The sequence below is a fragment of the Wasmannia auropunctata genome, unplaced genomic scaffold (genome assembly GCF_000956235.1).
Source record: "Wasmannia auropunctata unplaced genomic scaffold, wasmannia.A_1.0 LD335047.1, whole genome shotgun sequence".
NCBI classification, from domain to species: Eukaryota; Metazoa; Arthropoda; class Insecta; order Hymenoptera; family Formicidae; genus Wasmannia; species Wasmannia auropunctata.
In genome coordinates, this window is record NW_012027843.1 from 188,381 (window position 1) to 216,328 (window position 27,948).

The window sequence follows — 27,948 nt, forward strand, 5'->3', positions numbered from 1 at the left end:
CAACTTAACGTAATAGAGCGAAGACCCGATACCCCTCAAGCTGTGCTTATATATACATATATATATATATATATATATGAGCATGAATTAAATTTAACGCGCACGTAATACGGCTATCTACAAAATTATACGTCATTTAATATTAAGTAGAAAACGTTTCTCGTGGTGTAGATTTGTAATAGGTGGGAGATTAGGTTTTAGACTTTCGGGATAATGTTTTCGTAGGTAGTTGCAGACGGCAGGATAATTATAATTCTTTCGGGTATAGGATTAGTTGCGGAGCGTACGTTTTCAACGTACGTTTTTTTTTTGTACATAATCATTAAATAATATAGGATTATACGTACGTAGAGTGACGCAGGCGAGAGTTTGTTTTGTTCAAGGGATGAATATATATTATTTTGAGAACGAAAGAGTAGAGATATTGTTAAAGTCAGGTATTATCCTGTTTGGCAGTGAGAAATGCCTAGGACAATGTACACAGTATCGCTTAACCCTTGAATGCACGGCGCTTTAATGAAATCTTCCGTTAACATGTGCTAAGACGTCGCGAAAATGTTTGAAAAGTTTTGTATTCAAAAATACCTTTGTTGGGATATATATCATCTATTATTTATCGATTTGTATTAAATGAGATAATGTAATATTAATAAATTATGTGTATCGCTGGACGCGAGATATCGTAATTGGATATATGCGTACATTTGTATTAGGTACAATAAGGCATAGAAAATATTATTTTATACATGACATTTCTCTTGCAGTTTTTGCGTGCCTAAACGGAATATTGTAAGCATATTTGCTCTGATATGCATGTTACGTCAGTCTTAATTTATCTCGTGCCGAATCGAAAATAGCCGGGGATGCATTCAAGAGTTAAATATTACAACGAGATCACGAATTGACGTTAACGGCGAAAGGAAACGTAAATGTCAATTTACGAGTAATCTAGTGTCGCGTCAACGAGCGCTTGTTTACGTTTACGATAAACGTTGCATTACGGGCCCGGACGTATGCATGCATGCGCATTTATCGCGCGATTCGAAATAACCGCTTTTTGATCAATCTCGCACGTATATCGTCATATGTATCCCATTTCTATTTTGCGGACTGCGCGATTAATCCCCCTCCAGCAATTTATTCTACGGTCCCAGTTTTTATTTTATCAGAAATTATTCCATTCTGTCCGTGCCATTAAAGCGCCGACGGGCTATTTATCCCGATGAATGTCCAACAGTTCGACAATAACGCGATTGACCTGCCAATCAAACATTTATTGCCTCGAGCCAGTAGCTTTTAAATTATCGCGTTTGATAATTTTCCGATTAGCGTACCAGTTTTTCGCCGCAAGCCTTTGAAAAAAAAATTTCCAGACGTTCCTCTGTACAAGATAGTAGGTACGCATAAAACTAATTTATCGATAAATTTACTGGACTTGCGATTTACGATTTTCTTCTTCAATCCGGCGTCGCTCCTCCCTCCGCGTTTGCGTCGGCAACGGGAAATGAATTTTTTCTTCGTGCGGGACGCGGGCTCGTGAGTAATTAACCAGCTCAGCTATCGAACGAATCGAACTTCAATGAGCGTGACTCCGGAAGACGTCGTAACGCCTGGTACAGCGACGCATTGTCGGCGTCGCCGGCGCTGAAGCGGTGCCACAGCTTGTTGTCGGGATCCCAGGCTGAATTGGGCGGCCTGTACAACCGGGGAATGTGGCGAGCGTCGCGTGTAATTCCGAAAACGTAGCTGTCATTTCCTGAAATCAGTTTAAAGACATCTTAAAACGTCCGACGTACAAATGACTCTTGTCGGCGAAACGATGCCGAGTCTCCGTGTCGAACAACGTGGATGTACGAAACAAAGCGAACGATTTGTTACAGACATGTATACCGCAGAAAGTTGGCAGAATTTGTAATTGCGACGATTAGCCCTTAAGATGTCCAATGTCGAGTTTTTTTTTTTAATTAAAAGTAGTTTTGATATCTGTATGATTCGTATTACTTCAATATTTCGATTTATATACTCTCGTTACTGCGTTGTTAAATATTTAACAAATTTGAATTTTTGGCACCTAAATTTAATACGACAGAAAACTTGCACTTCATCCGGATAAATGCTTCAAACGATATTATATTATTACAATGAGGTCATTAAAATTTAAATCAAAATGTAATAAATTATTTTTTAAACATATTAATAACACGTATATTATAAAATATCCAATGTATTCTTTGCTTTCTATAAAAAAAAGGTATTTAAAATTTGCGCAGGCCCCTTTTGCGTACCGCCTTCTATTTTCATTAAAAATTGGCGGAGCAAAATATTAAATTTGTGGAGCGCAAAGAGTTAACTTGTACGGTAAATAAATGAGTTTGTCAGAGACGTGTCATGGCGTGATTATTTTTCACGTAGAGATATTCTTGCCAAAAGAGAAAATATCCGCTAGAAAAACCACAAATGCGAATAACTTGCAAAAGTACGTCCCGTGTAGGACGCTAAGGTGAAAGGTATCCCCTTTGCACGATACCCCATTTCAAGTCCGCCATCGCGTAACCCTTCTTGTGGAAAACGTACGAGCGGAGCTCGCAGCTACCCCCGCAACGAGACGTCTCTGCGCTACGTTGAAAAACGTATTTCTCATGATGGAGAAACTCTTTCACACAAGGGAGCATTTTCTCCTTCGGAAAAATATCCCTATTGCGAAAAACGTTGAAACGTATGTATGTCCACGAAATCGTACGAGTGACTACCCTCCCTATGATGAGAAGTATCTTTTTCGTAATATATAAATATCTCATCCCCAGGGGAGAATGTACATTTATTCCTTAAGAAGCGTTATTTTTCCACGTGTATCTTACCTACCCAAGAGACTGTCCCTCGTCGTTCAATTGATGGAAAATCTTTTTGCATCGAGCCATTATTTTAATAAGCTCCCGGCAATCCCTTGCGATTTGATTTATTTTACGAATGCCTCTAACGCGAAAGTCCCCTCGATATATATATATAGCGTATATATAGCGGGACGAAATTACCTGCAGTCGGAGATTGCGAGGGCGATTGCTGCGGCGAACCCGCCAGAGGTGATAGGGGCTCGTAGGGCGGCGGCGGGGGTGAAGACGGCGACGGCGTCGGCGACGGCGGTGGCAGCCTGAGAACGACGTCCGGATCGAGGCCGAGGGCCTTTAGGGCCCTGCGGGGATTCGCGCGCACCCACGTCTCGAACAGGTCGACCGGCCAATCCGTCTGCGTCGATGCGTCGATTAATCTCGCCGGTGGATTCCAACAAATGGCGTCCGGAGGATGGGACGAGCTCCTCGCGAGGACCCCGCTGCCCCGGTTCGCCGCCGGGGTCGGCAGATTCGGATTACTCTGGGGTGAACAGGCGAGCATCTGCAACGCTTGAATGGCGTTGCGCACCTGTCGATTCAACGCGCGTCATTTTAATCTCGCGGCTGAGCTCCTCTCAAATAATCCGTGGGTATATTTTAAGCTTACCCAAACAGGATTAAAAAACAGAAAAAAATTAAAACTGGAAATTTAGTTTTAGAAAAAAATCCTCCGAAAAGTTTCTCTTAAAACTTACTCGTTTCTTATACGTCTTCGTAGATTTTCATTTAATCCCTCCATAATGTCGTATAATTTTGAAGTTATAAATTCATTACATCTATATATTTTTAAATTCCATTTTATTTTTTTAGCCATAGCTATAGTATTTTATTGTATTGTACTATTCTATATATATGCCGTGCTACATTAAAAATTGCTTCAAAAGACTGCTTTTTTTATATTAAATTATTAAATTATTGTAGTATAATAGTTAAAGTGTAATTCATATCTCAAGATTAATATTTACACGTTACGTAATTTTTTTTCAAATACGAAAAGAAATTAGATTAAAGGATTAAAGCCAAGAAGTCTCGGAGGATTGAGAAGTACCGGTTATAGCTGAGTGAGTGTAAAACAATTTTGCATAATGTCTCTGAGCCGGATTGAAACGAAGGATCCGTATAAAGTACCTCGCAACTGAGCGTCGCAACGTCCTGATGCAGCGTGGAAAACTGATTATCGAGTCTCTCAACCGATCCTCGGATGTGCTCCTCTACAGATTCTTGCGCGATCACTTGCGCAGCCCGTCCTCCTCGCAGCAAGACGCCCCTTCCCGCTCGTCGCCCTTCCCTATAATCCTCCCTGATATTCCAAACAAAGTTAACTTTACTCCTCATTATTCCGATCCGAAATATCGAGAACGCTCAGTGAAGCGATATCGGAATCACGGCGCGAAAATCCCGAAGTAAGGAATACAAAAGTGGATTATACCCCTCTACAATTTACCAGACAGATATAGGTATATCATCGTCTAAAGCCGACTCGAACGCGACTTTGGGATATTCCCAAGTTCTCCGAGCGGAAAATCGTGTTATCTCACAATTGAGGATTTCTTTCTTGTATAGAGAGGGTACCAACAAATTGCGCCTCTTACAATCCGGAGTATTTTTCTTACACCTCAGTTTTATTTTGCACTTAATTAAATGATGATAAATTCCTTAAACCATTATAAAAAAAAACGAATGCTTTTTTTCTCGTAGTAACAATGTATTGAATATGATATTCGATAAATAAAAAGAATTAAATATATATATTTAAGCTATATTTTTCTCGAAAAAGATGGACGTAAAAAAAAAGTTTAGTCGGAAAAAAGTGGGAAAGCAAAAAGTTCGAAACTACAAGTTAAACTTTTTTTTCCACTCTCACGGTCTGTCTATTATCTTTCTTTTTTCAACCGTTAAAATTTTTATCTTGTCATCGTTTACTTAACGCGTCTTCCCTTTTTAGCTTTTCGTATGCAGTTCGATTCAGAGACAGTTCAATAACCTTGCCGGTTTTTTTTTCAATATTAGAATCGCTTTTTCTCTACTCTTTTTTCAATAGGGGCTTACCTGAACTTGGCATGTCGTGGGCTCGAAGAGGTGTGAAGCGGTGATTTGTTTGGGGGTGAGAGGGGAGAAGTTTCGCCCTCCTCGGCTAGGTTCTCGTCGTCCTCGCTGATGGAGGGTAGTGTCAATGACGGGCCATTTATATCGGACTCCTGCTAAAATTTACACGACAAGAAAACTGATAAATTTCACGTCTGGACAAAGTCCAGCTCAGTGATCTTTGTGAAATAATGATAATACGTATATCATTATTTTTTATATATGTATAGATATTCAATATGTAATCTTTTCCTACTCGTTGTATTTATTAAAATATTCGTAAGATATATAAAGTATATGCTTCATATATAAAATATATAAAACAATATATATATATTTTTTTATATGTTATAATATATATTATAACATATATTTTTTACTTTTTATATATATATATATAAAATTAGGCATCTCTACTATTGAAAATTGTAAAAATGAATATCTTCTGAAATATTTAAATATCTTATTTAAATAAACTCTTTTTAATAGTTCTCTAAATATGTCTTTAATAATTAAAGTTACACATCTCGTGCCTTTAGTAATTTTATCTCTCTCTCCCTTTATTACTCCTCTCCTCCTTTCTCTCTCTCTTAAGAGAGTATATAGAGTTAATTACCTCCGCCTCGTATCCTTCACGTAGGTTGTATGTAAGATCGTGCTGTATATCGTGCGCAAATTCTTGTTGGTACTCGGGGTAGAGCCGGAGGACCTCAACTAAACCCTGCATGTGTATGCACTTCAAATCGCAATATGTTAACGCCTTGACGTCGCAGCTGGATTTTACTACGTCAACCGAGCCAGATCCAGTCGTGCCGCCGCCATTATTCCCGTGTTGCAAATGAACGTTTATGTCGCACCCAACTAAATCTCCCTTCCCTTGAAAGATATACGTCAGGGATGAGGTCCGCTCGCAAATTAATAACTTTATGCATCGAGAAGCGTATCAAGTTAAACAAATCTTAACCCATCTAAAATTAACATGCTCAACGTAATGTTTACCCAATGTAAAACGTTTCAAGTTCAAAATATATCCATAATTTGCAATAAAATTAATTACAAATTAAAAAAAAAAAGAATAAATCGGGGATAATAAAACGCAGGTATTGATTTGCGTTCGTTACCTAAGATTGCGACCACCATGCTGTTTTGCACAACTTCCATAGATCCGTTGCACAGATAATAGATGTACGATAGCGCGTCGCCTTTGTGGACGAGAAATTCGCCGGGGGCGCAAAAGTTATTTCTGATGTGTAGCGAGAGTAGCTTTAGACAACCCTGTGAGGCGGCTTCGAATATCGGTAAACTTAAAATCTCTCGGTGAAGGTGCATTGAAACATCTCCCCGTAATTCCTCGGGAAATTGTTTCAGGGTCTACGGAAGAATTATTACATGTTGCGATGATGGGACAGTTATCGTAGCGATGTGCATTCTTTTTATCATTATTTTTTTATTTGCTTAATTTTAATGTAACAGAACTTAACGGTACATGTTACAATATTTTAATTAAAAAGAACAAAGCCCCGGTATAACTTTTACCTCATGCACGTCGATACCGTGGTTTAATGACCATATAGTCTGAAAGTAATCCTGCATTCGCTGCTTGAGCTCCTCCGGGATTTGATGTAAGACTAGAAAATCTTTGAGATCCCGTAACTTTGTCTGATACTGGGATCTTCTGGAGTACATTCTTTGAATGATCGCGGTAACGTTGCCGAATACCACAGCGTGCATAAGAGCTGAAATATAAATCTTACAATGTTGCGCACAATGCGCCGCGGTGGAGTGCATTAAATATACATGGAACACGATCGATTTCACATTAAATTGCCATCAATATCAGGAGAGGGATAATTCTCGAGTAATTTTCGACAAGCGCGTGAACTAATGGTGAAATTCGTAATAGCGTTATAGCGCGTTATAGTAGCGCGAAATTCGTAATACTTAATCTAACGGGCCAACCCGTCAATCTCGTTTCTTATCGATAAAATTGAAACTTACCCCCAATCAACATCGTGCAAATAGAGAAGAATTTCTCTGAGAACGTATTTGCCGAGACATTTCCGAAACCAACGGAAGTTAGACTACTGCAAGTGAAATACAATGCCGTTATGTAGCTCTCTGTGTGCGTGACGTTTTGCACGGATATTTTCAATTTCTCAGCCAGCGTATGTATCCAGCCTGGAACACATTAATGGCAGTTCTAGCGTTTCACAGATTTTTTTTTTTATTTCAGTAGACTGTTTATCATCTATACTTTCGTCTCATTGAGGTATTGATTAATACTCTCATACAATTAATAATCTCATACAATTTAATAAAAATATCCGACTGCATAAATATTCAGCTTTATACTTTTTTTTTAAACTTTTATTTGTATATTTATATTTTTATTTCCATATTTTGTACTTGAGACGTGGCATTTATATTTTTATATTCCTGCCGAGAAGCGATTCCGAAACAACTTTTCTCAACAACTATTGGATAACAATCCCTATAAATCTTATGCAAGGGTTTTCATGTCGATAGGATCTCTCTAGCTATATAGCTACAAATCCGTTCGCACAATTCTACGTCGAATGTGTAGACATGCTTTCTCAAGAGGTAGATAGCGTCGAGCGATTTTTATAGGTCACGAAGGACGTCCTTAGATTGTTTTTGTACAAACGTAGAGAATACTTGGGTATTCTCGCGGGATTGGCAATCTAGTACTATTTCCATGTACACGGTGTCTCATTTTTCCCCCGTGAACAGTTCCGTGTTGCGGAAACGCGGTACGTATATATATAACTTGCGATTACTATAAACGACGGCCGAAGCTGCTTCGAGAGACTTACCTAAATCCCAATCCTTATCGTTCCGCAAGCGCTCCTTTTCGGCGATTACGTACCAAATGCAAGCGAGCCAATGTGCCACCACAATGAAGAAGAGCATAAGCATCGTTAAAATTACCGCGCTATACTGCGAGTATCTGTCCATTTTTTGTAACAGTCGCGCGAGTCTCAATAATCTTGTGAGTTTCACTAAATGAATACTATGCGCTGATTCCTGTAACAGAGATCGACAAAGAGAACGTTCTTTTAACTTTATATATTATATATAATATATATATATATATATATATATATATCGGTGACGCTGTACAAAGTCTAATTAATGTAAATCGTTAAAAAAATGACGAGTTAAAAGATATATACATATATATATATATGTATGTATGTATGTATGTATATATGTAGCTACTGTAGCAATTTTAATTGTATATTTTATTGTAAAGCTACCAACTTCAACAGAAAGCAATTTATTCATTAAAAACATTTATACATATAACTTTGCGAATGAGAATTTTATTCAATTAAAAATGGCAACGTTTAGTAAGAAGATATTTCCCGCGACAAAATTTAATAATTAATTTTGACATAAGGTATCGATTTTCCATTACACCTGGGGCAAATTAATTAGCTTAGTTACCCCCTTCATTGGGTTGATGCATGACGGAAATTTGAAATTAGCAATTACCGCAAAATTGATATTAGGACGCGAAAACTACAAACTAAGAACCGTTCTACACAGATTTATTTATTCCAATTCAAATACTTATCCAAACCTTTGTTTCGCACTAATATTTCGTTATTGTTTTAACTCAATTTCCATGTTATCGAAAAACGAGGAATTTTTCTTGGATTGGATTAAAAGTTTGAAAGTGCAATTAAAGAGTTGGATCCAATCTCTTGAAGATTGCAAGACGAGATCGTAAATTTAATATTTTGCGAAAATAAAAAGAAGAGCTTATCGTGTAAAGCTATCTGCTTTTTGTACGAAGGTAAATAAGCTAACTCATAAAGCCATTTGTAAGCGGATGAAAGATACCTACCTCACCGCTGTAAACATCCGAGGCATAGAGAAAATCAAACGGCAATGCCGCTACGAGGTCGACAAAGAACCAGCCTTTCACGTAATTCACGGCGATGCTTTTGCTATTGCTGACGACCTCACCCTTCCTACTCACGTACGTTGTTCTGAAGTTCAAAACGATATCTGGGGAGGAATAATAGAGCATGCATACAATTCGCAATGTGCGCACGGAACGATCGGGATCTTTCGCACATAGTACGAGACGGCATCTGATAACCGTCACTCTCCAACCGTAAAATCTTGGAAGTTATTAATACAAGGACGACAAACGAAGAGTGGGATTTAAATTAAGATCTTTTGAGCATTTTGTAATTAGATGGATTTTTTACATTTTAACAATCAGAAAAGATTGTCAATCTTGCTGAACAAATCACAATTACGGCAAACAAGCGGTCCATTAGCGTGTCTGCCTGCATTGTTTCTAAATTAATCTTTTTTTTTTATGGCGAAGTGTCAATTAGGTACGTTTTCGCTCTCAAACGGAGGGGGAACATTGTTTTCAGCCCGGGGCGTGACAATAATCGTGATTGCGAGTAAATGTAAACGCCGAGTCTGCGTGTACATCGTCTAAACTAAACGAAGAGGAGAAACTGGCTCCCCTACCTTGTTGTCCTGCCGGGTTTCTATTCCTACAAACGTATCAAGCAGCTGAGCGAAACTTTGGCTTTGTGCGATGAATGCCTTTTAATCCCGTTTGCAAATTGGATTTTAGCCCGCGAAATTCACGTCCCGCGTCCACCTATTCGTGAAGTAACTTCGTTTAAAAGTCGCGGATGGTCGATATTTTACATATCACGCGTCGACATACTAGACGAGGTGTATATCGCTGCTCGTTAATTTTATTCACTAATCGTCAATATGATAAACTTAACTGAGGAATCTGTCGTTAAAATTTTTCGCGGTACGCGTGTTCGTGCGCACATCGAGAAAGGAAACGAAAGAGTGCCGTTCCAATTTATAATGCGGACGTCTCTTAATATGAATTTTATCTGCCTCGTTCAACTTCATGACAGCGCAATTTCGTTCGACAGTTAAAAATCGATGTTAAACTATAAGCGAACGTATTGAAAATGCCTGTTGTTTATTTATCGTCGTTCGCGCAACACATCGCTGCAGAATTCTACGTTCCAAAACGTTTACGTCAGAATTAGCCCGCGGCCTCGATATCGCGGACGATTGAAAAAAATAAAATCAAAGGATCGGCACTATAATGCGCGCTCGTCATTAAGCTAAAGGTACTCTCGAGACAAAAAAAACCGCTTTTTTCCATCATCATTAAAAAGCCCTCCTCGTAATTGACCTGTTCCACTATCGGATAACTTTCCTTCGAAAAGTTCAAGCCGCTTTATTGTTTACTCGATTAAACGCGTCGCTGCTAGTTGTTCCTAGCACTCCCTAAGACACTTTTGTCAGCTGATCGAAAGGTTTCTACATTTTGTAAAAATGTATTTACGCAAAACAACCGATAAGTTTTTATTTTCCTGGAAGAGACTGCAGCCGCTCGAGGATTGAAACCCGAAAGCCACTCATTATAACGCGACACTTAAGAGGAGAAAAGAGGTTGGCTGATCACTTCTCTTGGTTTCGGTCTAACGAGCACCACGTGTTGCCAATTGAACGATGGGGTGGACTTTTCTCATTTCCTTCTCGGAAGCATTATTCCAAAAGGATAGGGAGCAATCGATTTCTAAACTACGAGGTAACGATGGGATCCTTGATTTATTTTCTTACTTAAGGGAACAGCGCGCACCGTTCATTTACGTGATTATGTACACACGACACGCATATAGCGCGATGTTTAATGGGCCGATGTATGAATTTGTCGATGTTAAACTGAAAACAATATCGAACACGGATGGGGTCTAATTAATTTCCATTTTATCGGCATGTCGGAGCAAAAGGACGATAGGATCGTACCCTTTCTTTTTTTAACTCGAGGATTGTCGCGTTTACCTAGAATGATCCAGGAGGATTACCGGTCAGAGAATCTCATCAGTGGGATGAAGGGATAAGGGAGAGGTCTAAAGGGTTTCACGAGGGTCGAAAATCGTAGGTGGGATATACTCACCGATAATGAAGAGCACTTCGACGACAACGTCACTGACCATGGTAGGCCTATCGGTGTTGACGAAGCTCGCGTTATAGGGAACGATTATTGCCACGTAAAAGGTCGCGATGAGAATCAACCAGTCCCAGCAGGATTTAAAACCGCCGTAATGGCTAAGAATAAATTGCGACTTTTTCACGGTTGTCGTTTTGTATTCCGGTAAAGGCGGCGCGGTTGAATGCAGAAGCGTCTAGAATGATATGCAATGTAAAAGGAAGCGAGCTTTCACGTCCTGAATGTTACCGAATTTCTCGGCGGTCGAATAATATCGTATTTACTTTTCAAAGTTACTCTTTGCTACAATATATCAGTTTCTAGAGTATTTTTGCACAATAAAGTGCTTTTGTTCCGAATGCAAATTAACTCGCAAAATGACTTTCATAAAAGCTAATTATCGAGAAATAAATTTCTCATGCTGGTATATATCCTTCGTTGAAAATTTATATCTATATTATTTTAATCTTATTCACGAACAAAGGCAATAATTGTCAACTTCCAGTATAATGGCATTATTATGGATAATATAAGTTCTCATTATTTTATCAATTTACCGTCCCATTTTAAAACCATCATTTTTCTTCCATAAAAGACAGCAGTAATTTTGAACGAAATAAACAAACGTACATTGTTTAGCTTAATTTTGTGCTTATTGTCCTGCTTGTAATGGCCCGACAGTTGATAAAGGACGGCGCGACTTCTTCTTCTACCGTAATTGGAAGGCGGTGCCTCAGGGTCGATATTGCCATTCGAGTCTGGAATTGTAAATTGCACTATTATTGGACCAGAAGAGAGAGATTACGTATGTACAATCGTATCGAAATATCAAACTAAAAGACAAAAATCACGCAAAAAGCATTAATTAGTAGATATGCAAACAGAAACGCGCGCGCGTAACACACACCCACACACACACACACATCCTATAAAACAGACAGACAGACATACATACATACAAACAAATATATAATAATAAATTCGAATATATATTACAAAAAGATTTCGTTATAAGGATAGTTTCCTTCTCTTTATAAACATTGTTATTTTGCAGCGATTATAACTATGTGAGATAATGAAAAAAAATTCAGTATATACATTTGCAGAAATAAATATTATAAATAGTATCTGCATACACAATAAAATATAAATAAATTCTTTTTGCATAATAATACAAATTCTAGTTGCATTGGTGAATTGCTTTGTGTTTGGTGAGTATCCTGCGTAAAGTTTGTAACCGACTAATCCAGTTTAATTGATGTTACGATTCGAATTCGAGAGAACGAGCACTCTTACTGACGATAATACCATACGAAAATCCGGGAAAAGGGCATGCTTTTATTGACAAGCGTGGGGATTAAAACCGGGGAAAACTTTTCAAAGAGCGAACAGTTCGGTTACCAACCCCGACGCCGCGATAGTGAATTCGTGCAGCGTGTTGCGTGTCGCGCGGTGCTCGAAGTATTGTGGCTCGTTTAAAAACGCGCTTGAGTGAGAGAAAGACGTAAAAGGGCCAATTCCTACCCGTCCTGCGATGCGAAACTCGTAAACTCCGAATTCAAGTCGTATTTTTGGCACACGGCGCCGTGAGAGAGAGAGAGAGAGAACGCATCATTTCCTCATTAAAATCGATCCACTTGCGCGTATTTAGCAGCGAAGCATGGTTAGAACTCACCACTATCGTGCAACTCACAGAGCTGAAGGTTCTTCGTGTGGGTGATGTCTTTGTGCGAGGCCAGGAACAGTACGACGTCGCCCTTCTCGTTTTTTATCGGAACAATGTCGAGTAGGCAATCGAATGGACTTCCTGCGGACAGAGGGCGGAGGGGAACCGTTTACCGAAAGCAAGCGAAAAACTGGAAGGATAATAATCATTGGCTATCAATTTTAGAGCGAGACCGCGGAGTCGTCGTCCGTAGGGATGCGAGACGGTAAATCGCTCGCCGCTGAGAGCCACATGCTCCGATAATGAGCTACGTGATATTTGCGTCAGCTCCGCTTGCAAAACTGTATACCGTATAAACGTACGTATATACGTACGTACGTACGTACGTACGTGCGTGCAAAAAAGAACGTGACTTGAAATGTCGACGGATTACGTCAAGTTTTTTTTAAAACGAGCTATTTTTTGGGAGGAAAATTGCGAAACGTGTTACATAAAAAGTAGAGGAAAAAGAAAAACGCGAAAATACGTACGCGTTTGGTCGCCGCAAACGCGCACATCGTATCTCAGCTTTTATGAAAATACAGCGTGATTACACAATAGAAGATAAGATGACGTTTTATTAGATGCCTCCCAATGGAATTGCCGCGAATGCGACGTCGGTGTGGACTACAAAGGAAATATCGCGCCCGTGTACTGACGGGAATTTCCGTCGTCCCGACACGTTCCTTACGATCCCTTATTTACACGAGACATCTCTCCCGCATTCAAAACTGATTTCTTTTTCTTCTTGTTTCCGATACATTAGTCTTTATTCGCGTTATACGGATGTAATGCGAAGCGCTGCAGCGAACGACGACGTTGGATAAGTATAGTTTTGATATTCTCGGAGGACTTAATAAAAGTAATCGCGCTCTCTGATCTCGCCTCTTCCCGGGGCGTCAAAGCATTGCGGCCTTGCGAAGTTCGCGAATCGGCAATTGACTTACCACTCGCAATCGCGCGGGGCGCGAAACAGAAAAACTTAGTTAAACTACATCACCGGTAGAAATAAATTCTGGGTCAAGATAATAACACGAAGAAGTGTATTGCGGGAGGCTTTCCCGATTAACTTTACCGTAGATTGATTTTCCTCGTTGCGCGAAGAAATAACGAAGCGCGGCCGCACAGCGGTGCAGGCACAAGATTACTTCATTTGGTTTTGCATAGCAAGTTTCCTTAGAAAATATCGTATTCCTTAATGTCGCCCGAGCTCGAAAAATGTAAATCGATAATGACTCTCCATTCCATGAAGTCCTTCTCTCTCTCGCTCTCTCTTTCCCTCTTTTCACTTCTTTTATACACTTTTCCTTCATAGACTTTTTAAAATATGAATATCATCATTAGAGAGAAAGAGAGAGAAAGAGAGAGAAAGATTCCATATTCCTTAATGTAATACATTGGCTATATCACGTTATGTCCACATTATATAAAACTGCACGATATTACATAATGACTTTTTTAAACTTTTATTTTCAACTTTTCCACTTTCGACCTTCTAAAGGATTGAAAAATTAAAGCTAATAAATGGAATATATAATTTAAATAAGGAAAATCGGGCGATAAGAGCAAATCAAACTGCGAACGATTGTAATTTTCCAGAGAGACCGAAATTGAAAATACGCATCGTAAAATATGTATAATCTCTTGTGATGGGAGCGGAGGTAACCTGTTAGGACGCCGGCGTAATACTCGCAGCGCGATCGCTCACGGTTCAGAAACAACCCGTCATTGGAGATATCTCATCGGGGGAGAGAAACTCACCGTTCTTCTTGTAGAAGACAACCTCCATCTTCAGTTCCGTCTTGCTCTCGAGGCTCTTGTCGATCATGGCCTTTTCTTCCTCCTTCGTTTCCGGCCCGTAGAGAAACTTGCAAGCGCAACCCTTCTGCATGATTTGCGCTCGCGCGAATCCTGTCAGCTCGCAGAACCCATCGGAGCAATAGACGATCGGATAGATCGACGGAACCTGCGCATTTCCCAGTACAAAGTTGCTGTCTGCGAACAGAAGTAGAACACGTATACGTATCGAAGATTGATCGCAACTGATAACGGCGAAGACGCGTTTTGAGGAAACGTACGTGAAAGTAATTTGTAAAATTGTATTACCGGAAGTTGTTCTACGAGGAAAATGATTTTAGCGTTATTATATCCAGTTCATAATCTACAAAATTCTCTAACAACTCAAGTATGATGAGCAAAACATTTTGATGTTCTAACAATCAGCTTGAACGTCCTACATAATTATTTTGATGGTCCTATAAAATTATTTTCAGATCTGTCTTTAACTCATAGCGTTTTTCACTGGGAGAAACTGAATATGCACCGTCGCTTGGAGCGTGTGCCGCGTTTTTGTACTAAAATACAAAAACTCGGCATCAAGTCTTCCAGTGAAACAGCGCGCACCGCCTTCGTGCGCACCGAAAAGCTCAATGAACGTTACTCTCGACAAGTGTGCACTCAGTGTGCACCAGTGCGATCAGTGAAAAACACTTTCAATTTTTTAAATATTTCAGCAACATATATTATTCTTCTCGTAAATGTATCGAGGAAAAAATGTTATATAAACTGCCAGTCCTTATCCGATTTTACTTTTTTTTTTTGCTTCATAACCAACGTTGTCCTTTATAATTTTTAGAATTTAGAATGTCGCATAGGATTTCACGCGATGCGAAAGCGCACCTAAAAATCTGACATTTTCATCGAACGCCCCAAAGGAAAGCGCTGCTGCTTTTCCCCGGGGAGGTATTTTTAGTCAATAATCCCTTCACGGTTCAACCTCCCGTACATTATTCGTGTTAATTCCTATTTTCCGCGTCGCATGAAGGGTGGCTATAATCATCAAACGATACCGTTTCCGGATATTTCCTTACGATCGAATCAGACGCTCGCACGGGACAAAGGAGACACATGCAGAATGTGCATGTCCCGCACTGATAAAGGCGTTCGTGCACGCGTGGTAAACTCTTACCTTAACCCGAAAGAGAAAAGACGCGTAGTATGTGTGTATCGGACATTTCGTTTCGGAAAAAGTTCACGCCGTTGTTTCTATACACTTTGGAATCCCGCTGGTCCTGACATCCCCCGTAGATATACAGCAATTTCTACGCGCGCACGTTCGCGCGAGGACGACCTCGTTTTTAGCCGACAAAATTTATGCTCGAGAAAACGCGCGTGTTTGCAAAACAATATCGCATTTACCGCACCCCGTATTAATTTAAATGCACCTCACGAGTTACGCGTTTTCCGCTTCCGAGAGCCCGCATTGGCGTATAATACGTGTGAATCCTGAGCAAGCACGGAGCAAACCCACCATACGAAAACCGCTGCATAATGAAGTAACATCGTAACGCAGGTTTGCTTCGTCGGACATGTTCGTCATAGGTAGAGAGCGTCATTCGAGAATGCCGTCATTCTGCTGTCTGAGATAATGGAAAGTGGGAAAAATCTCAAGGTCAAGTGCAATATTAAAAAAATAGCATCGCGCTTTTATCCCTTAGAGACTACGATGACGTCAGAATCATTGACGAAGCTTACCGCGTCCAACGACCCGGATAATCAACTATGCAACATTTGCATCACGCGCTCCTTTTTTTTTCTCCGAAGTGTCATCATCTTGTGCGCGACGCGGCACAAGACATTAACAATATAACTTACGTAACTCTCGGCTGTCCGTAACACTCTCAACACTTTGCGTCACTGGCTGTGTGAAAAAGCGATACACAACAGTACGAAGCTAGAAACGTTAATTCGCGCAAGTTGGTTTGATTGCGGTGATAAATCGATCTACACAAACTGCTAAACGATTATTATTAGCGCGGGTAGCAAACGGGTCGTTCAGGGAAAAGTCCCGGGTGTAGTTTCGCCTGATTGCTCCGGAGGCGGTAACACCAAATAATTACGGAGATCCCTGCACGGGGCTTCCAAACTCCCGGGCAAATTGCGTAAGTTATGGCCGGAGCGACTCATCAAACGAAATAACTAATTACACGGTGTTAAAGTGTCAATCGAATCGTTTTCTCTTCTCGCACACACTTTCAGCTGCTCGACACAACGGCCGCTCTCCTTGATTCAATTTGTACTCTACCGCGTTTGATGCGAAAGGGTTTCTCTACGTTAGCACAATCGGATTTTTCTCGGGTGTATCTAAAGAGGTAGAATTGGATACGGCAGGAAACGTGGGCGGCGCGCTTGCCGTATACTTCCTACATTTCTCGGGAATTCAGTTATTTAAAGTTTTGAGAAGGTCGTGAATTTTGCGCTCTACAGACACTAAAAGTGAGAATTTAAAAAATCAATCCGAATTATTAAAAGCGTGATTATTGTTTTTGCACTCATTAATCCGAACAAACACGCAGTGTTTCAAATTTCATGAACAGAGGATATAGGTATGTCAGCTGTGCGCATTAATTGTTTTTCGTAATTTTCCAATCCTCTTGCAATAATGGCGCGTTGCAATTTTGGCGGACAATAAAAGAGAAAAATCATTCGTGAAAAATTTTGAGGGCCGTGGTCATGTAGATTACAAAATGGATACAGCAAGAAAAAAGTAATTTGTTTAATAGGATAAAGACAATATATATAGATATTATTTTTAACATTTGGTCGTTAGCACGGGGGAGCGATTTAATAATTTCATGACGTAGGTATTAGTTTCGGACAGCAAGTATCAATACGCGAATTTAATTAAAACAATGGCTTTAAGCTAATTATGGAAAATTATCACGAATATAAGAGAATAGCACGCGATACGTTCATATTACGATGCGCATTCGTTGCTATTATCTACTGCAGTCACGTTCCCTGTTGTCTTTGGCTCATAGAATATTCATGGATTAAAATATACGTGATGTTCAGCCAAAAATAATAATATTACTTTACACAGTTGCCAGTTTTCAGTCGCGTGTCAATGTTTAATCGCGACATTATCATGGCCATCATGGATTTCCACGGATAACACGTAAGGACACGTATGGATGTTCCACGACCTTGCGAGCTGCGTCACGTTTCGCGGATTTAGTTGCAAGTGAGTTTCGAATAGGGATAATGTAATAGGATAATTTTATAAAGCCAGAGTGTGGCAATTCCCTTTTTCTTGGATCTGCATAAAAGATCAAAAGTTCAAAATTTCAAAGTGCTTATAATTACAGGAGCTCCCGCTCCCGCGAAGAGATCGCGGCAGATTGGCGACACAGTCGGATGGCCAGCGTGCTTATTTGAGTTTTATATATATTCGATATCGGCTCTTGATGAGGATCACAACCGTACCGTCACGGTTATACACCCTCAGATTGAAAGTGGGGAAACGTCGGAACTTGGCCGAAGCAATCTAACTTGGGCCAATATTCATCTCCGAGTTTACAGAGCGATACGTATTCTTGCGCGCGATATTCTTGCGAGGTTAAAAGTACATTATCAGCGCGACCGCGGGTCGATATTATATACATGTAGCCTCCTCGATATTACACGCGAACAGGGTTAGTGACCTGCCAAAGGAGAGAGAGCTCTATCCTATTGTTTCTGCCGCATTCGCGCGCGCGGTTGCATCTCCGGGGTTGCAGCGAAATGCTATCCGCCGCGCGCGGTACTACAGATGTGGATCATAAGCGACGATGTAGATCTACATTTCGCCCGCTGTTGAAGCCGTTGGAAACACGGAACAATGTTACTTCCTTGCCACTTCCGTACACCCGCTATTAAGAAACTCTCTCTTATTGTTAGTTGTAATATAATTTGCTGCAACTCGATTAATATACAAGGCGGCCACGGAGTGCGCGTTTTCCATTACGTTTTCTTTAGAATTGTATTCCGTACAGGTCGCGATGCGTATACATTTGCAGTACACAAGAGAATATTACGGAAAATCGGAAATAATAATAATCGATTTTAATTAAACGTTTAGATAATTATACGCGCCCATTTTTTTCTATATTTTTAATTCGTACATCACGTTTAGTAATGTTTTGTTTGTACAAATTGCTACGTTTCAAATTTAAATTCTTAAAATATCACACAATGTTACTATTAAACTATCGGAAAATATATTTCGCCGGTTTGAAATGATAAGATTATATCGGGATAATGTGGCATACAAATTTTCCGCTTATCAGAGCATAATTTTGGCGGCAGAAAGATTTATTATTCCGGCAGGTTTATTATATATAAACGATACCGGTAACTTGGTAATCTCTACTGGGGGAATGGTAAATTGCTGGTTTTAATCGTAAAATTTTGAATACGAAGGGTCGCAGGGACTGATAAAGAGACAAATATATATCAATATATATATATTTGTTTATCTATATCTATATATATGTATATGAGGATGTGTATATGCATGCGTGCGTCTGTGCGTGCGTATGTGTGTGTGTGTGTGTGTGTTTGTTTGTGGTTTACATCGATTCCATCATCGTGCCATCGCGAATTTTTCAAACCATCCGAGACTTCATTATGACGATTTCATTCACAATCATATTTACGTATAATAAATCTTAACTCCCTACTACAGTAAACATGCGTGTATTATATGGCGAAAACAAAAGAATAATTTGATAAATTTATAAATAAACGCAAGCCAGTATATTGTAATATTCAATTTCTCTCTCTTTCTCTTCCTTTCTAATATGTATTTCTATATCTCTATATTTACATATTTCTATATTTCCTGTCGTTAACAATATATCACAAATGCTATTTGTAAATGTCAAGTAATATTCGATGAAGAAACAAAAGCAATATTTATCATCCGTCGAAAATCGAAACGATATTCTTTTCCGAAACAGAAAATAGCTTTTATCCAATCTCAGTTTCGCGCGATAACCTTAGTTTTTCCTTCGTAGGAGGGAAGAAAAAAATAACTTTTCCCTTTGCATTACAATACTTTCTTGACGCGGATATCAAGAGATTAACCTTGAGAAACGTCAGGTCTAAAGCTTATGAAATCTCGTGTGACCAACTTTGTTCGTTGGTATCATCGAATATATTTCGTGGGATTTCTTTGGAGAAAATAGGGCTGATTCGTTTGCCACGTCGCTGATATCATAACTTTAATTCAGTTCCGTCGCTCTCCAGCGATGAATAAACACGGATAAAAGCAGCTTGTTACTACAAATAATGTTGTAATATGTTTTAATGTAAGTTACTGAGAAATGATTGTGGAGTTTAAGCATAGTTTTACTAGAAAATTATTTAATTACTTTCATTTACTTGTTTTTTGTTTTATTTATTTGTCATATAATAAAACGGTAAAGGTAATTTATTCTAAAGAATTAAGTTCTTTTATCAGCGGAGTTAGCCATTTTTACATTTTAAATCATTTTTATATATCGTTTTATCGATGAACGTTGTAGTTTATCATGTTGTATCGACAGCAATACGGATAAGTGTGAGCATCGTCGTCGGACAGTTATCTATCTGCGTCAGTACCCGTTGTTATTTACGATAAGATACGTGCTATCCATATTTAGTAATCATCATTACTCCCGTCGTGTCAATCGATACGCGTGGATTATTCGTGTACGCTTTCTATTTACCGAAGGAACAGATTAATGGAGGAGACTTCAGAGATAACTTCATATATTGTAGTATATAATAAATATATATGTACAATGGACTAAACTTGGCGTAAACTTTTCGCCGGAGAATTAATTATATCGCAACTTCGTAAGAGTAGCATTTCGCATGCTTTGCATATGCACCAGACGTATCCTTCGTTGTTTACATGAAGTTCTCAAAGTTCTGATTGACATACGATATCCAGCAAAATCGTATTTCCGTCAAAATATGTGAATTCCACCTCCAATTTTAGCGCGCAGCGCTGGCACCGGCCATGGGTTTCTTAACGAGATTTTAATATTATATTTTTGTACGTACAACTTTATTCGTCATATACAAAACGTAATTGCGAAAGTCACTTGCAAAAGTTGTATTTTACCAGTACAATTTCGCGAGGTTTTATTTTTTCCGAGGTTTATTATCAAACCTTGTCGTAAGCAGATTACAACATTATCAATATCCGTTTAGGTTTTTCATCGATTTTTTTTTGTTTTAAGTTTTGATCAGTTGGTCAGAAAATTCAAAACATAATGGATACTCTAAATGTCTAACAATGAGTGCAAGATAATTAAGTAGCGATTTATGCTGAGATAATATTTATGAGACGTCTACCCGTCAAAGAGAGATGTAAGTTATCGCAGCAATTAACGCGGCTACAACGAGACTTTGAACGTACACGGAAACGCAATGTGCACAAAGCGTCGAAAATTAACGTAACACGAGTGTACGTATGTACGTGTCATAGACGCGTGAGAGCGAAACTTTTTGACGTATAGAAGGTAATACAGCTTGAAATCCATCCTCCCTCCCTCACTCTCTCTCTTTCTCCCGTCGGTGACGCGCAATGTGCGTACGTAGGTACGCACGTCCAAACATCGTGACAGCTATAGTGATTCAGAGTGGATACGATCCGAGAGAGGACCGAGCATCGTATAACTGGAAGTTGGAAACCAGAGATATTGGCCACGCTCTGTGCACCTATCTCCTTTATGACATTCGGATTCCCATGTGTCTTTAAAGTGTTCTTCAAGTCGAGCATGTTCGCGGTATATGTTCCAGTCATTGCCAGTTATTTCGCGCCGCATTTATACGTGATAAAAGAATTGCGACCCGGCGAACTTTATTCATCGACTCTATTTTACGACTTCCTGCCGTAAGTTGGATCTCTTTTCACTGAGTTTAGCCATTTTCAAAATTAGAAAAAATTTACGAGCTGAGATAATTGATAATAAATGTATACGATGTATACATTCGATCGCAGTTTTTGAATGTAACGTTCGACTGTATGCATCTGCGTGTGTACGCGAGAGCGTTGAGAAAATAATAAAATTTAACAGTAGATAGCTAGAGAGAGAAAAGGTTCGCACAAAAAAATTCACGCTTCGTGATCCTTTGGCACACACTAGCTGAACGTTAAAAATCAATAGAATATAAATTTTACCGCTGTTTGAATAATACCGTGTCGGAGTTACGACGGAATTGTCATATTTGTCGGATGTTTTCGAAAAATACATGCAGCTTCTTCCATTCGCACTACCGTAATATATAATTATGATGCGATGAATAATAGCTTATGACAGTAATTATATCTGTAACGTTCCACTTTTTCTTTTTACAATATTATGGCTACATTGAATTTGTAAAAAAATATGTCAAAATTAATAATAATAATTATATGTGTATATACTATAATATAAACCCATATAAATAAATTACAGTCAGTAATAATAAAATCTTTTAAAACAATAATAATAACGGCAATAATAATAGTAATAATAATAATGCAAAGTATATTTAGTGAAACGTAACAGACGTACGTTTAAATACACATTAATAGATCGCATAAATATGTAAACAAATATGTGCATCCACATTTTGCAATTGATACGCAATAAATGCAATGTAACTTATATTGTATAATGGTATTGATATACACATTATTATTTTCCTTTGTTTCCGTGTAGAGAGTTTTCCGACGCAAATACCGTATACATTATTCAATTCGCGTATTTAATAATTGCCATTCGCTACGAGTGAGTCACAACTCAGGCAGTCGGATTTCACGAGTTATATGATACATTGACGATGACATCGCGCGTAACGTGTGTGTTTCGAATAATAGATTAGAAGGATGTTCCTTCGCGCGAAATTTATCTGAACAAAATGATGAACCACCATTGAAAACAGAATCGATTCGCCAATGGCGCCAATGTTGAATTAATATTACATGCGAAGGGAACGTAGCAAAACGCGCAGACGGTCGATGGACGCCAAGTTTCATCAGGTGTTCCATGACGAGGGGTTACCTAACACGCACAGAGGATAATACACGTCGCTGTACAACAATAGAAACAAGAAGCGTAGAATACGAAATATTTTCAATTTCAAGAATGCACGAGAGGAAATTGCGGAGGAATAAGAAAATAAAATAATTAATTGGAACGCGCAAATGGCTAGAAATAAGAACGCGCTGGAAATAAGTAAGGAAGGGGATAAAAATTGCAGAACAAAGGAATACGGAAATACATATAATAAAAGAATAGACGAATAGATTAACGACGGATATGAAAAATGTTAATCGATAGACGCGCGTGCGCGCGTAATTGAATTGTACAGAGGTATACTGAATTCATTAAATAAATGTAACCCTTCTTCAAAGTCGTCGAATAAGATTTCTCGGTACTGTTGACAAAGGAAAAGGACACGCTGATACTTATCGAGGACGCAATTTTAGGATGACGATCCGCGCGTCGCCCACTTCTTATAATTGGATTTCCTCTTTTAGCTCGAAAGGAACCGAAGTTTACATTGACGCCGGAACACACAAAAGTTAAACGTTAACTAACCCGCGGCATAAACAGCCAGCATAAAGACTTCGTTCGGGCATGTGATTGAAATGGGAATAATCACATTAATCACAGCCGTGCGCGGGATTGCCAATGTTGTATCAGTACGCGAATCTGCGATAAAAATCTCAGGGAAAATTGCCTCCTCGCGATCTTCCTAAGTCAGGCAGCGTTGCTGTGGCAACCGCCAGCTAGCTGACTCTCTGAAATTCCAGAAAAAGCCATTGCGTTTTGTAATCTGAGCTTTCTCCCTCGAGTTTCAAACACATAAAATCACGGGCTCTGCGGTTAATAAGGGAAAAAAAGGATATTTTGAGGATTTGCCCTCGATTCATTTGGCGCCCAAGCGTACTGCAACGGGCTGGATGTTATAATCATGAAGCTGCACCACCTGGCATATCGGCTACCGGCGACCTACGCCTCTTGCATCGTTAATGTCTCCGCAGTTAATGCCGATGCACGCATCGAGGCATTAGGGAAAGCCGCGTGATACAGAGACATTAGCATTGTAGGCCCGGTTGTGGGGCTAAACAATAAACCTCGACGAATGAAATACGAAACTGAATGGATTTAGCCTAAAGCATGATGTTTATAATGCAAGGGAGGGAGAGAGAGAGAGAGAAATGTACATTGATAATTTTATCTTATGCACATTCGCATCTTGTTTTAAATTACCTTAATTCGAATACGTTTACGTAGCGCCGACAAAACGCTGGAGTCGATGTAAAGCAGCACGAAGAACCGTCATATCGGTTTTTTCGTATCCCTATAGCAACATGCAGAGAGTACTTAGGGGAGCGCGACCCTTGCGTATGGGGGATCAAAGTTAATCGAAAGACGCCGACGACTTTGGCATTCCCGCCACTTTTTACCTCTTAAAAGACGAAGTTTCGCAGACAGAGTTTTCCTGCGATTTACGGAGGGTGAATTACAGCGTGGATTGTTCGATACTTACAGCGATAACTCGTTGATTTACGGAAATTAATCAAAGCGCGGAGGGGAGAGAGCTAATTAATATCCTGCGGCCGTAAATCTTTCCGAAACTTGATCCGCCTACGCGAGCGGCATTTGTTAATGTAACCATTATATCGAGGATACGACAAATGTGCAGAGTAGAATAGACAAAGGACTTACGGGTTCCATCGAAGCGAGTCGCGATAGTGTCCAAGAAAGTATTCTGTGGAGCGAGGAGGCCCTTCCTGACCGGCATTGGGGCCGCTCCACCGCGCTGTTAAGCGCACAAACCTGCGCAAATGGGTAATATTATTATTAAATATCATAAGTAAATATTATAATTAAATTATTTGCATATATATATATATAAATAATTGCACATGTGTATTATCTGCAAAAACAAATTAATGTATGAAGATGCGAAAAGTATTTCACGGTGTGGTCTACATATCCTCCAGCGAAATTCTCCCGGGAACGTGTTGAATTTTCATCGCCATGCATTACAAAGTATATTTACGGAAATATACGATTCATTGGAGAATATATACTGTAAGTCAACATCATTCAAATCTCTCTACTACCAGACAAAGTGCCATTGTAACATGCGTTGCTCGATTCCCGAGCTGATACAATAAATGTTTTCTGGAACTAATCCAATCGCCTCTATTTTCCCGTAGCCGAGAAATCATTGACCGTTCGTGAATAACCGGGTTATTGCGTCTTGCATATCTCGGAAATATATATGCAAATTGGTCGTGCGCGTTATCATTACCTCAGGGGCATTCGCGTATTTAGTTAATTAATTATAAATTCAGTCGAAATAGTGAAAAACTAATCGCATGCTTATTCATAGAGTGTTTGTATAATCGAGAGTAAATCACAAAATTGTTCGTGATAAACAGTATAACAATTATATATCCTGTATACATATATTTATCGCAATATATGCGTATATTCGATATACGTAATATTACATGTACATGATTCGCACACATAATGACGGCGTGTCGTGATTTTTTTTTATCTCAGGGATAATACGATAAATGTCAGCGTTATATTATTAAGTAACCTGCTAGAGCATTTTATTTCGGTAATTTTTTTTACTGTTTGATGTACTTGCGTGTGTACAATTTGACACGAAATACGTTACGCAATTTATACGTTTCCGAACGTAACTGTGTTTTTTGTTTTATGAACAACGTTAAAGTCCTCATATTATTTACCGATAACGAAAATTCTATGTGATCTCACTCTATGTACATCTAGTGTAAATTATTCTAGCCTCGTGCGCCGTATATACACGACGGTCTTTAATGCTTTCAGAACGAGACCCATATAGCTTAACAATTTTTCGCTTTTAACATGGAAAACGTGATACAGATTTTCTCTCTTTAGCGTTAATAATAAAAAGAGATCTTTTGTACTTCTAAAAAAAATTGCTATTCTTTCGAAGAAGCGAGCTCGTTATCTACGTTTATTCTCTCTTGCATACGAACGAAAATTTATGAGATGTGCGTAACATTACAAATATATGCGTCGCGCGCGGACGCTGCAACGATGAGAAATCAAATGAATTATGCATATCATACGAATTTGAAATTCGATAATCAAATTGGTAAAGCCAATCCGTCACCGAGATATTTTTCAAGTCACATATGGTACCTCGAAGACGGTAAACTTACATTTTGCTCGAATGCAATGTTCGATGGTTTATCAGCGTTGTATGTTAGAATGATCATATCAATTATTTATACGCCAAGTCAGCTAAAATAGATCGAGGCACAAGCTGCGAGAAATCACGTTGGTTATCTAAGTTTGCACAACATTTTGCACATGATAGATCGTTTGAAATAGGCGGTGTTAATTATTCATATTATTAAACAAGCTGTTCATGAGGCTATAAATTATCTACGAATAGAGACGAGAAATTTTATCTCTCGCTAAAAAGCTTTAACGATTTTAAAATAATAAAACTTTTGAGCGCAGCGATGCTCGAGAGAATCGTGTTATTTTTTGTAATAGTAATCGAAAAAGGAAGTTAATTCATTTAAATTGCTTATAATGAAGTAATGTCGTTCTATTTTACGTCGAAATAAAAATGGTGGAATGAGTATCATTTATTTAACGTCGAGTAAAAATGGTTTCCTTCACCAACAGGTTGTTCCAGAATTCAGAGTATTCGCGAGAAATTAGAAGCCTTTTGAAAAATGTATTTATTTTAATGGCATTTTTCTCGTTATAATTGTAAGCGAACTTTATATTATATTTAATAAGATATATAACTGCAATATAATTTTGTAATATTAATCGTAACATTGTTAATCCCGAGATTATTAATAATCAATTAAGGCAAGCTGCCTCTCTCTATTTCAGCTTCCTCGTACAGAGATTCTCGAGATACGTCGAGTGGCATGCATTTTTTGTTCCCGTTGTTCTTTCGCGACGTGCATAAATTACAGGAAGTTTGACAGACATCCCGTTCCCGATGGTACCGACCTTGTCGAGAAAGCGCGATTGCCCGCTCACTGTTCGAGCATCTTCGAACCACCACCACCACCACCACCACCGTCTACATCCACAGTCCCGATCTCTTTCACCCCCTTCGCTCCGGTGATTAAGGGACACGCTCGCGCCTCCGATGTCCGTCAAGTTCGATGCACTCGTTCGAGCGGCACAGTGGGATCGACAGCCAGCGATTACCAGCACAGTTCGGGGTGCGCACCGGCCGCGCGAATCGTTCGCTGGCGATCGCGTAACTGACCGAGAGCCGAGGGGAGAGATGCCGTCTATCCTGATGGCCCGGGCTCCTGGCTGACTTGCGCCCCTCGCGCCGAAGCGCAACATGTGGTAAACCGTGGGAAGGTAACAGACACATACGCGTCCCAGGCGTAGGTGAAGGCACGAGCGTGTACCACCGATAAGTGTGTACACCCCCCCGCGCGCCGTCCCGCGTCGCTCCGCGCGACACCCCGCGCCACCCCCACGACATCCCGTGCTCCGCCACCGACCACCGTGGGGTTGTGCGCGCTCGCGCGCGCGCACACACACACCATATCACCCGTTCGCGCGCGCGCATGTATATCTCAAAAATCTGTTACTTTTAGTCAGGCTGGCCGAGTTCAATACTCGAGGGCTTTTTCGGCTTAGGTGGTTTTTGCTTTTAATTCTTCTTCGAGAGCGCGTTCACTAGTTTTCGGTCGATAGGTCGACGGCATCGCCGCGCGCGGATATCGAACGACGCGTGCAATTTTATCGGGTAGATTTCTAATAATCTCTCTTCGCGCGGAACTGCCTATTACTTCAATTGTTACATATAAAAGGAAAGTAGGCACATCGTTCAATTTGCAAAGTCTGACAATTTGGTTTTGCATACGATGGAAATTGATGTGGCGCGAATATTACTTTTTCGGAGGAAAATCCGAACACTTGGTTCGAATACGAGGATCGAATATACGGCGCGCGGCCGCTGTTATTGTCAAATTAAAACAAAATCCCATCATACGCGACACTGACGGATCACCACCGTGGAGATGGTTTCCTTCTCTTGACGCGGCCGACAAGGCCCGCGGTAAGGTGGCACATCCGTTATTTCGTTCACGTCGAAGCGGCGCCTATTTAACCAAACATTTCCACTTCAACAAAGAATGCGTCCCGTGTCGAATATATTTTCGCTCGCTTCATTCCGCTCGGCGCTTTTACGACACGGCGTTACGGCGCGACGCTTTGACGCACGGCACCAAGCTTACCTTATCTTTTCAAGGTCGGGAAGGAAAACGTGTTGCGAGAGAACGCAGAATTCTCTCCTTTCCGCGTACCTACGTATAGCCGCGAAAATCTGGGATTTTCCAGCGCACCGCGCCGCCTCTTTTAACGCGTCTTGGAAAACCTGGATTTCAACTCGCGCTA

The 27,948-nt window shown here is 39.7% G+C and overlaps 1 protein-coding gene across 1 annotated transcript; it reads right to left on the minus strand.

Annotated features, from left to right (window-relative positions):
- Positions 1–140: 140 nt before the first annotated feature.
- On the minus strand, positions 141–26,794 carry LOC105457777 (potassium voltage-gated channel subfamily H member 8). The gene is made up of 16 exons (XM_011702632.1): positions 26,539–26,794; positions 24,223–24,333; positions 14,453–14,686; positions 12,662–12,793; positions 11,617–11,744; positions 10,954–11,182; positions 8,845–9,008; positions 7,808–8,018; positions 6,972–7,151; positions 6,510–6,709; positions 6,095–6,344; positions 5,590–5,849; positions 4,938–5,089; positions 4,017–4,188; positions 3,033–3,417; positions 141–1,756 (listed from the first exon to the last, which is right to left on the minus strand). The coding sequence occupies exons 2-16, from the start codon at positions 24,296–24,298 to the stop codon at positions 1,554–1,556; spliced, it is 2,976 nt and encodes a 991-aa protein (XP_011700934.1). The 5' UTR covers positions 24,299–24,333; positions 26,539–26,794; the 3' UTR covers positions 141–1,553.
- Between the last annotated feature and the right edge of the window lie 1,154 nt (positions 26,795–27,948).